General features: G+C 41.1%; 1 protein-coding gene across 1 annotated transcript; it reads right to left on the bottom strand.

Moving 5' to 3' along the window:
• Window positions 1–5,742: 5,742 nt before the first annotated feature.
• Window positions 5,743–6,378, bottom strand: LOC138873909 (uncharacterized). The gene has a single exon (XM_070152397.1). It carries the CDS (start codon window positions 6,376–6,378, stop codon window positions 5,743–5,745), a length of 636 nt encoding a protein of 211 aa, XP_070008498.1.
• Window positions 6,379–11,263: the final 4,885 nt, after the last annotated feature.

Raw genomic sequence — 11,263 nt, 5'->3', positions numbered from 1 at the left:
CGATGGCACTTCCAGACATACTGGATGCAATCCGTTTCCGTAGTCATCCAAAATTAACCAGTTCGGAGTATCTTCTTGTTTAAGACAAAGCCATTCATATATGGCCCATAGGTCCCAGCATGGGTTTCTTCTAGTAATTTAGATGCTTCCTTTGCATCGACACACCTTAGTAATCCCAAATCAGGAGTCCTCCTGTATAGGATTCCTCCGCTATGAAAGAAATTATTGGATAACCTCCGAAGCGTGCGCTTCTGAATAGCATTTGCGAGCTATGGGTATTCCCTTTTTGCTAAGTATTCCTTGATATCATGAAACCAAGGCTTTTTGTCTGCTTCTTCTTCGACATAAGCACAGTAAGCTGGTTGATCATGGATCTTTACCGGAATGGGATCAATAGAGTTTTTATCTGGATGTTGTATCATGGATGATAGGGTAGCCAATGCATCGGCAAATTCATTCTGGACCTTGGGGACATGCTAGAATTCTATCTTTGTGAACCTCTTTCTCAACTCCTGCACATGATGTAGATAAGGGAGTATCTTGGAGTTCTTGGTCGCCCATTCTTCTCGGACCTGATGTATAAGCAAGTCTGAATCCCCGATCACTAGCAACTCTTGGACGTTCATGTCAATGGCCATCTTGAGTCCCAAAATGCAGGCCTCATACTCAGCCATGTTGTTGGTGCAAGGGAATATGAGTTTGGCAGACACCGGATAATGCTGACCGGTTTCTGACACTAGGACTGCTCCTATGCCAACTCCTTTGAAATTTGCTACTCTATCGAAAAACATTCTCCAACCGTCATAGGATTCTGCAATGTCTTCTCCTATGAATGATATCTCTTCATCAGGAAAATACATCTTTAAGGGTTCGTATTCTCTGTCCATGGGATTCTCGGCAAGATGATCTGCCAAAGCCTGTCCCTTGATTGCTTTCTGAGTTACGTAGACAATGTCAAATTCACTCAGTAGGATTTGCCACTTGGCTAGCTTTCCAGTGGGTATGGGCTTCTGAAAGATGTACTTCAACGGATCCATCCTTGATATGAGATACATGGTATAGGCACAGAAATAGTGCCTCAACTTCTCAGCTACCCAAGTCAGAGCACAACAGGTGCGTTCTAACAGAGAATACCGAGCCTCATAAGGGGTGAACTTCTTGCTAAGATAGTAGATGGCCTGCTCCTTCCTCCCCGTTTCATCATGTTGCCCAAGAATACAACTGAATGCTCCATCTAGCACTGCAAGGTAGAGTAATAGGGGTCTACCAGGTTCGGGCGGGACCAAAACTGGCGGTGTTGACAGGTACTCCTTGATTCTGTTGAAGGCCCTTTGGCAGTCATTAGTCCATCTGGTAGCAGCGTCCTTCTTCAACATCTTAAAGATTGGCTCACATATGATAGTAGATTGAGCTATGAACCGGCTGATGTAGTTGAGTCTTCCCAAGAAACTCATCACGTCCTTTTTCTTCTTTGGCGGTGGCAATTATTGAATGGCTTTAACCTTTGATGGATCTAGTTCTTTTCCTCGGCGACTTACAATGAACCCAAGTAGTTTTCCGGCAGGAACCCCAAATACACATTTTGCGGGATTCAATTTCAGGTTGTACCTTCTTAGTCTGTTGAAGAACTTCCTCAAATCTTCCATGTGATCAGTGGCTTTCTTGGTTTTGATGATGACATCATCTACATACACCTCGATCTCCTTATGTATCATATCATGGAAAATGGTAGTCATGGCCCTCATGTAGGTGGCCCCTGCATTTTTCAGGCCGAACGGCATCATCTTGTAATAGTACATTCCCCACGGCATAATGAAAGCCGTTTTCTCAGCATCTTCTTCATCCATCCAGATCTGATGATATCCAGCGAAGCAATCTACAAATGATTGCAACTCATGCTTGGTGCAATGTCGATCAGGATGTGTATGTTTGGCAAGGGGAAGTCCTCTTTTGGACTGGCCCAATTGAGATCCCGGTAGTCGACACAGACTCTGACCTTCTTGTCCTTCTTTGGTACTGGCACAATGTTGTCTAACCATGTTGGGTATTCTACTACCCTGAGAACCTTGGCTTTGACTTGCTTAGTGACTTCTTCCTTGATTTTAGACTCATGTCAGGCTTAAACTTTCTGAGCTTTTGCTTTATCGGCGGACATGTTGGATCAATTGGTAGTTTGTGAGCCACAATAGATGTACTCAGACAAGTCATGTCATCATACGGCCAAGTGAATATGTCTTCATATTCTCTTAGAAATTCTGTGTATTCCTTCTTTTCTGATGGCGATAAGTGGACACTGATTCTCATTTCTTTGACGTTCTCTGCATCTCCCAGGTTAACAATCTCAGTCTTATCCAGGTTGGACTTAGCTCTGTTCTCAAAATTTTCAACCTCTTTAACAATCTCTTCTGGTATGTCATCTTCCTCTAAATTTATGTCCGTTTGTTGCGTTGTCTTGTTGCATGTCATAGTCATTGGTTCATCAAGATAAGTAATAGTAATGTTGTATGAGTAAAGTGATGAGAGAAAAATAATAAGAGTAAGATTTATAGAGAAAATGTTTTGCTAAATTCCATAATTGTTTTGAATATTGAAGATCTTATTGCAAAAATTCAAAAATGTGAAAGGAAAATCAACTATTAAAAATGAAAGATAGTGCATGATGTTTTGTTCAGCCTTGCTACCCTGAGGTTTTCTGTGCTTTGGTGGTTCTGATGGTCCAATTGTTGAGCCATGCTCCTCGGCTTACAGCCTGTATGGAAGGGCCTTCCTCCCCCTCCTCCATGAAAATGACACAACAATCCATGTCATCATCTTCCATGAATAAATTCCTCATTGCTACCAGTGCTTCCTCTTATTCTGACCCATATATAACATTGGCTAACTGGAAAGTCTGTTCCAAATGGGGTAGCGGCTTCTCCAGTGGGTAGTAAGGGTCGTGCCATGGTGGCGACTAGTTGTTGAACTCTTCCCAAGTGTACTTATATCATAGACCGAAAGTGGTTCCATGCTTCTTCAACATGATAGGTTTGGCGATTCCTTAGAGGTTCTTGCCAAGTCCCTTGCCAGGTTCATATCCGCTCCAGTTCAATATGCTTTCGATTTCGTTGTACCACCATTTGTCCTTATTAACGGTGTTGACTCGCTCGATGTGGTGATAGGTCTCTCCACCTATCTTTCTTCTACCTCCGATCGCTGGGATGGTTTGGTGATTGTATATGGGATTGTTACCGTCACTGTGAATGATCACCTCTTGGTGATTCCACTTAAACTTCACTGCCTGATGTAGGGTTGATGCTACAACCCCAGCGGCATGAATCTAAGGCCATCCCAAAAGCAAGTTGTAAGATGCCGGCACGTCTATTACTTGAAATTCAACATCAAACCAAGTAGGCCCCATCTGCAAACACAAGCTAATTTCCCCAATAGTGGACCTTTGGGAACCGTCGAAAGCTTTGACATTGATGGCCCTGTCCTTGATCTCATGCAGCCCATTTCCCAATGTCCTGAGTGTTACCAAGGGAAAAATGTTGAGGTTTTACCCTCCGTCAATCAGGATTCTGGTGATGAAATAATCCTTGCATTGCACAGTGGTGTGCAGCGCCTTGTTGCGGCTCAACCCTTCTGGTGGCAACTCATCTTCATGAAAAGTGATCTTGTGACTCTCCAATATCTACCCTACCATGTTTGCCATTTCTCCTCTAGTGATGTTGCTTGGTACATATGCCTCACTCAGCACCTTCAAAAAGGCATTCTTAAGTGCATCGAAGCTTTGCAGTAAGGCTAGGATAGAGATATGTGTCGGTGTTTTGTTCAACTGATCAATGACTGAGTACTCCTTTGCTTGTATTTTTCTCCAGAGATCATCGGGCCTAGCTTCAGTGATGGTCGGCCGTCCAGAGGCCTGCTTGCTTGATTCAACCAAATGTTCTGGGGTGTATACTCTGCCAGTTCTTGTCATACCCTGTGCCGTGACTGCTTCTCCGGATTTGGCTTTACCTTTCCTTCTTGCCTCGGTTGTGTAGTCCCAAGGGATGGCCTTTGTATGGAATGGTGTTATAGCCGACATTGCTACTGGAATGGGCGCCTTTACCCCAAATGGAGCATGTATTTTGGACGGTAAAACCATAACTTCAAATGGGGCGGGTGTGTTTGTTGGATACCCAAACTCGGCCTCAATTGGTGTTGGCATCTTTGTGGGGGAAGGCACTTCAAACTCAAGTGGTATGGACATATTCACCTCGGTGTCCCCAAAAGGCTAGATCTGGACTACAATCGGATTAAGGGTGATTGTCGGTCTCTTTGGATCGTCACCTTCCGCGATCAAACCGATCGATCCCTTGGGGTACCAATCATCTTCCATCTCAATCATGTGAATGCCTTCACCCTTGTGGTCGGGCAGAGGGTTGTTGCGGGCATTCGAAGCAGGCTCCTTTGCCACAACAATCTTGTTATCAATTAGTGCCTGGATCTTATCTTTCAGAGAATGGCATTCATCAATCGCATGCCCTTTCATGTTGGAATGGTATGCACAGGATTTATTTGGATTGACCCATTAGGAAGGGTTTTCAGGGGTTATAGCAGAGATGGGGGTGACATAACCAGCAGCTTTGAGCCTTTCATATAGTTGGTCAATTGGTTCAGCAATGGTGGTATATTGTTTGGGAGGTATGCAGTCAAAATTTGGTCGGGGTCTAGGAAAGTTTTGGCGAGTGGGAGGTGATTGATAGTGAGAGGGTTGAGCATTGTAGGCTTGGTAGACATGTGCGGGTTGGGAATATCTGGGTGAAGTAGGCTGATATGTGGGAGGTGGAGGTGATTGGTAAGTAGGTTGTGGAGTTTGGTAAGAGGGCGAGGGTGCTTGGTAATTTGGAGTAGGTTGATATGTAAGTGGAGGATCGGGTAGGTTTGGTATTTGATAGGGGATTTGGCTCTCTGTGCAACCATTATGGCACTCACGTCCCTTTTCTTGGACGTGCCACCAGACTATAGAGCCTTGTTGTTATCCTGCAAGGCTTCAAAGTTTGTGACCACACCACTTTTGATGCCTTCCTCGATCCTCCCACCTAGTTTGATGATGTCGGAAAATTTCTAGCTTTCAATCAGCATCAACCTTTCATAGTACTATGGGTCTTGAGCTCATATGAAAAACCTGTTCATTTGTTCTTCTTCTAAAGCTGGTCTGACCTTAGCAGCTTCTGATCTCCAGCGAGTAGCATACTCGAGGAATGTCTCCGCGGGTTTCTTCTTTAGGTTCTAGATGTAGAACACATCTGGCACATTTTCTATGTTCAGCCTGAACCTGTCCATGAAATCGGACGCCATGCTTACCCAGTTCGACCACTTCTTCGGATCTTGGTTAATGTACCAAGGCAGAGCATCCTCCTTCAGACTCCTCATGAAAAGTTTCATACAGATCCTTTCGTCCTTTCCTACTCCGACCAGCTTGTCGCAGTATGTTCTCAAATGAACTCTCGGATCTCCTGTACCATCGAACATCTCAAACTTCGGAAATTTGTACCCCTCGTGCAGTTCAACATCGGGCTGTATGCAGAGATCTTCATAGTTTATCCCCTCAATTCCTTTGCTTCCTTCGACGCCCTGAATTCGGCTAGTCAACTTCTTAAGCTCTTCAGCCAGACTCCTGATGAGTAAGTATTTATCATCAGACTCGAGTGTGCTTGAAATGGCTTGGGTGGAGTGTGGCATGGTTTCCACATGAGGAGTTGATGCATTGCTATTAGATCATTGACTGTAGTTGTCAAGTTTTCCATCAGAAGAGGAGCATGCATTGGCAGCCACTCTCATACTCCTACTGACATGCTTTGAATTTTGTGGGTACCCATGTAGTTTGAAATATTTCTCAATTGTGTGGCCATTCTTTTTGCAATATTTGCAGAAAAATTTCTTTGAATCACCATTATACATGTGGGTTTGATTAGTAGTGCTGAAATTATATCTTGGGTTAGAGTTGGATGGACCAGTTGTATATTTTGTTCCATTGGGGTTGACAGATGAACCAGCAGAGAAGGAGGCTGCATCAAATTGAAAAACTGGAACATTGTGTATGCCTCTCTGTTTCTTATCTTGAATTATTAAGGAATATGCCTTGCTCACATCAGGCAAAGGCTCCATCATTATAATATTACCTCTCGCATTACCATATAATTCATTCAAACCCATCTGAAACTGTATTAATTTTTGATTTTCTGCCCGTCTAATCATTTTGTATTTTCCCCCACAATTACACTCACAGACACAATAAGAGTCAGCATCTAGAGAATTCATCTCATCACATAACCTCTTTACTTTGTTAAAATATCCTCCAACATCATAAGAGCCCTGGGAGACAGAACTTAAATCCTTTTGTACTTCATACATTCTCGCACCATTTGACTGACAATATCTATGATTGAGTTCATCCTAGAGACTCTTAGCAGTCTTAGAGTATATCATACTTTGGGCAATGTCAGGATCAAGGGAATTAAGGATCCAGCTAATAATCATGTTATTACATTGTTCCCACTTGTCAAACAAAATGGAATTTTGAGGAGGTTGCACATAACTTCCATTTATGAATTCTATTTTCTTTTTAGCTAACAAAGCAATTATGATATCCCTTCTCCAAGCCCCAAAGTAAGTACCATTGAACTGTTTCGCGACTAACACAATACCAGGGTTATGTGAAGGATGTAAATAAAATGGATGAGAAGAAGGCAGATTAAGTTCCTTGAGAGATGAATTAGTTGGATCAACCAATATCTCCTTCTCAAGGTAAGTGGAGGTCTTGTCATTGTTGGTAGGTTGAGGTAATATAGGAGGGATACAGTCTATTGGAGTAGTAGATTTTGCAATGATTTGATCTACCTTTGTAGGAATGGAGAAGGATTGCATATGGTTTATATCCAAATCTTGCATGGATATGTCGTCCTCCACTTGGCTATCTTCTATGTCCATGTGTTGCAATGAAATTCTACATTTTGAGGCCTTAAAAACCTCCCTTAGCACCATCTCGATTTGTGTGCACAGTCCGGGGACGTAGCCAGAAAGTTTAAATGTGAAAATCTGTGAAAACTAATAAGTTTTCTAAAGACTTTCCTTCTTTAAAAGTCTTTCTTTCGTAAATGTCATAGAATTAAAAATTAAAGTCCAAAAATATTTTCATTTTTCTTTAGAAGTACTTTGTAAATTTTAAAAAAAAAACTCGAAAATCCAAAATATTTTCTTAAAAGTGCCTCTTTCGAAAATTAAGAGACGACAGCCAGAATCCAAAGAAAATATTTTCTTTCTTATTTAGAAAAAGAGAGAACAAATGAAAATTCAAACAAAAATTTTTTTTTTTACTTCTAAAATTCTCAAAGTTCCAATCAAAAGAAAAGGAATTTTTAGAAGTCTTTCTTTCAGAAATAAAAATAGAGTCAAATTCAAAAATCCAAAAAAATATATATCCTTTTCTTCTTTTAAAGCATTTTTTTTAGAAAAATCCAAAAGAAACAAAAATCCAAAAAAAAACTTTATTCTTTTAAAGCATTTTAAAAAATAATAATAATCCAAAAAAAAAGAGTTAGTTTACTTACGCTATTCACGATCGCCCGAACTACGCCGGTTTGATTCTCACAGGGTATGAGATACGTAGGCAACCCTCATCGGATCCAACCTCCCCTTTTTCAGAAATAGCCAAAATGTCAGAATTTTAATTTATGAGTCAGGTGATGCCGTTTTGTCAAGAATAGCCGAATGTTCCCGAAAGGGACGCCGGAAAGCTGACTTTGCATAAACAGCCATTTTTGGTCATTTTTTAAAAACATTTGACCTAATTGCCCAAAGGCCTTAGGATCCTCGTCCTCGAGGCTCTGCGAGACCATGTTCCCAATGTCGGGTCACCATTCTGAAAAAAAAAAAGTCATAAATAAATCAAGTGATGTTGTTTTTGTCAAAAATAGCCAAATGTTCCCGAAAGGGACGGCGGAAGGCTGACTTTGCATAAAGGACCACTTTCAGTCATCCTGTAGGGTCTGGATCGATTGACCCTCACAGCCTTAAAATCTTCATCCCCGAAGTGCTGAAAGGCCGTGTTCGAAAATCGGATCTCTCTTTTCTAAGAAATAGTCAAATCATTTTTCGAGTCAAATCATTTTTGCTTAAATCACCTTAATAAATGTGCAAGATGAGCACAATGCAAAATGAACACTCATTTCTTTGTTTTGCACTTGTTTGTCCCGAACTACGCAAGATCTGATTCATGCGGGGTCACGATACATAGGCAATCTCCATCAGATTCGACCATAGCTATAAAATAAATTGAGTGAAAAAAATAAACTGAAAGAAAAGGAGAAAGAAAATTGAGTGAAAAAGAGAAAAGAAAAAATAGTCTAAAAAAGAGGGAAAAGAGTGACAAAATAAAAAAAAAGGAAAAAAAGAGAGTGCAAAAAAAATAAAAGAGCGGCAAAAACAAGATCAAGAGTGGTTAAAGAGAGACAGGAATAAAAGAAAAGAGGCACATAGTGAAGAGGGCTAGTTTAAGGCCGGGATGAAACATGCAACCCGTTCAAACACATGGTAAAAGCGTTTAACTGTTTAGGTGCATTGCATCCCAACGTGTGATTTCCTATATGTTAAATGCCTCAAAACTAACAAGGTTGTGTGTGTGAGTAAATTAGCCAGGTTCTGTTCAGGTGATTGGTTTGGTTGGCATGCGGTGATGAACATGCAGCCTTGCACGCGGCCACAACATTATACACAAAACTGAGCTCCACCTCCCAGAAATGCCCATCCTTACCAAGATCCATATAGTCCCCAATCAAATGTTCCTCAGTACAATCCTAACCCAAAAGAGTCTTTCAAAAGGAATCAGTTCACCCCTATTGGTGAATCATACTCAGGCTTGTTCCAAAAGCTAGTCAGGCGGAGTCTGCTGCAGCCAGTGGCCCCAAATCGGCCAAACACCGAGTCCCCCTCCCCGCATCGAGCTGATACTAGATGTGAATACCACTCTGGAGCAGTGGGGCACGGTATAAAGGACTGTTGGTCATTGGACCCTCAAAATGGCAGTTGAAGACTTGATTTAAGCTGAAAGAATCGTTCTCCGGGACGAAAAGGTTCCTAATATGATGAACATTCCCCTGCCTACTCTCACAAACGGGCCAATAAACGGAATGATCTGTGAAGCTAAGGAATTTGATCTGGCACTGAAGGCTATTGCAGCCATTGCCGAGACAGAAGAAAAGCCAAAAAAACGATTGTCAAGCCTGAAAGTTCCCCATCAGACGGTAGTCTCGGTAGCCAGTCTTGCTATCCTTTCTGCATCTGGATTATTTCAGGGTGTGATCCAGATGTTTTACTTTATTGTATTACTTTCCGATGTAAACCCTTCTACCTTAAAAAATTAAAAAAAAATCAAAAAATCAAATGAAATTGATATTTCATTTTTCCCGGAATGTCTCTTTTCTTAAATCTTGTCAATTTTCTCATTCTCTTTTAGTTCTGTTAAATGCAGATTTCAATATTATGACATGCTTGCGGACTTCATGCCCGGATCTTAAAACTCTATCAGACCTCGAAATAATGAATCAAGAATTGGGTAGCAATGAAGAATAGCTTAAGGAAACAAGACAAAGATTTGGAAAAGCTGAAAGAAAATTGGGTCCAGATTGGAAAGGTACATACATTGCAACAAGATTACTGCCAAAAGAGTGCATTGTACTTGGGACACATCGAAGGAAATGCCCTTGAAATAACTGTCAATGCAAATGCAGTCAAAAGGTACTATGTTGGATCCTACATATTGTTCTAATATTTTCCGGTTGAGATGACGAAGGCTTTCATTCTTGCTACCCAAACACTATCAACCCTTTGCAAACCCATTTGAGCTGGTTACTCTTCTTTGATTACCCTCTTTGGAACCTGAAAGTATTATTGAAAATAAAATGAAAAAAAAATTGAAATGAAAAAGAAAAATGAAAAAAAGAAGAAGAAATAATTGGAAAAAATAAGAAAATATATATACAAAAAAAAGGGAAGAAAAGACAATGAAAATGAAAAAAAAAGGGAAAACGGAAGGGAAGAAGAAAGTGAAAAAAAAACGAAGCAAATCAGAAAAACAACAAAAAATGATTTGTCTGAACTACGTCTGACTTGATTCCGAAAGGATACGTAGGCAACCTCTCCTTGGGGTTCAGTCACACCAAAACAAAAATCCAAGATCCCCCCCCTCCCCAAAGTGAAACTGGGGCAAAAGTTATAGTGGTTTGGCGACAGTTCGCTAGAAAGGTTCTAAAGTTGTAATTCCATCCAAGCTCGTTTTACCCCAAATCCTATTCAAGTCCTTCCGATCAATCAGTAAGAATATTCAAGGATCAGAGAATGTAGTTACTTAGATCCTCGCAAGCAAAATAAGAGAAATAAAATGAGAGAGTCTTATTGGTGAAAACCCACATGGGCATCGTAAGGCGACGGTAAGTAAAGAAAAATTAAAATGCGAGAGTCTTGTTAGTGAAAACCCACACGGGCACTATAAGGAGATGGTAAGAAATGAAATGAAAAATGCCAGCTCGCGAAAACCCACAAAAGGCGCCCATGATCGAAAATAAGATCCTCACAGCCATCGGCATCAACAGAGTCCTGGCAAGGTTCCTCGGTATTCAAGGCAAAGTTGTGATGAATATTTGAGAGTCGGACGGTTTACACAGATCAGGCATCCAGTCCAAAAGGCATGTCATGTTCATTGAAGTCCGCATGTACTCCAGATAAGTCCTTCTCTCCTTTCCCCGAAAGGGACACTTCTAGTTTTAAACTCGTTCTCCATTCAATTATTTGTTTCTCTTTGAATCCCTTTTGGTCTAACAATGTTCCAAAACCAAGACAAAGAAAGGATGGCAAGACTGATTTACAGGGCTTTCGTTTGATACACGCTAATGTGCAAAAGGCACCCAGCCTCAACAGGTGCATCAAGTCGACCTCGACTGGCCATGGCGGCCGATGCTCAGGACTCAAAACTCTTGGAAGGAGAAAATTAAATTAAAGCGCCTATAAAGTCAATTGAAGTTGAAATGGTTGAGTTTCACATGGCTAATCGCCTCAGCGAAGTTGAAAAAACCAAGGTACCCCCAAATGCTCTAAAATTGAAGTTGGAAGAAAGAAGACAGAAAAGAAAGGCCTACAAAGGCAAAATAAAGTTGGAAAGGTTAACTCTCACGCGATTAGCCACTATAGTTAGGTTTGAGGATCAAAAATTCCCTGATGCTCCAAAAATAAACAAATGATTTGC

The sequence above is a fragment of the Nicotiana sylvestris genome, chromosome 7 (assembly GCF_000393655.2).
Source record: "Nicotiana sylvestris chromosome 7, ASM39365v2, whole genome shotgun sequence".
Taxonomy (NCBI): domain Eukaryota; kingdom Viridiplantae; phylum Streptophyta; class Magnoliopsida; order Solanales; family Solanaceae; genus Nicotiana; species Nicotiana sylvestris.
Note: the sequence above shows the minus strand (reverse complement) of the source record. Positions and strands in the feature narration are given on the sequence as shown.

Coding starts and splice junctions, on each gene's coding strand:
- LOC138873909 (XM_070152397.1), bottom strand. CDS start 6,378: ATGTATGAAGTACAAAAGGATTTAAGTTCTGTCTCCCAGGGCTCTTAT.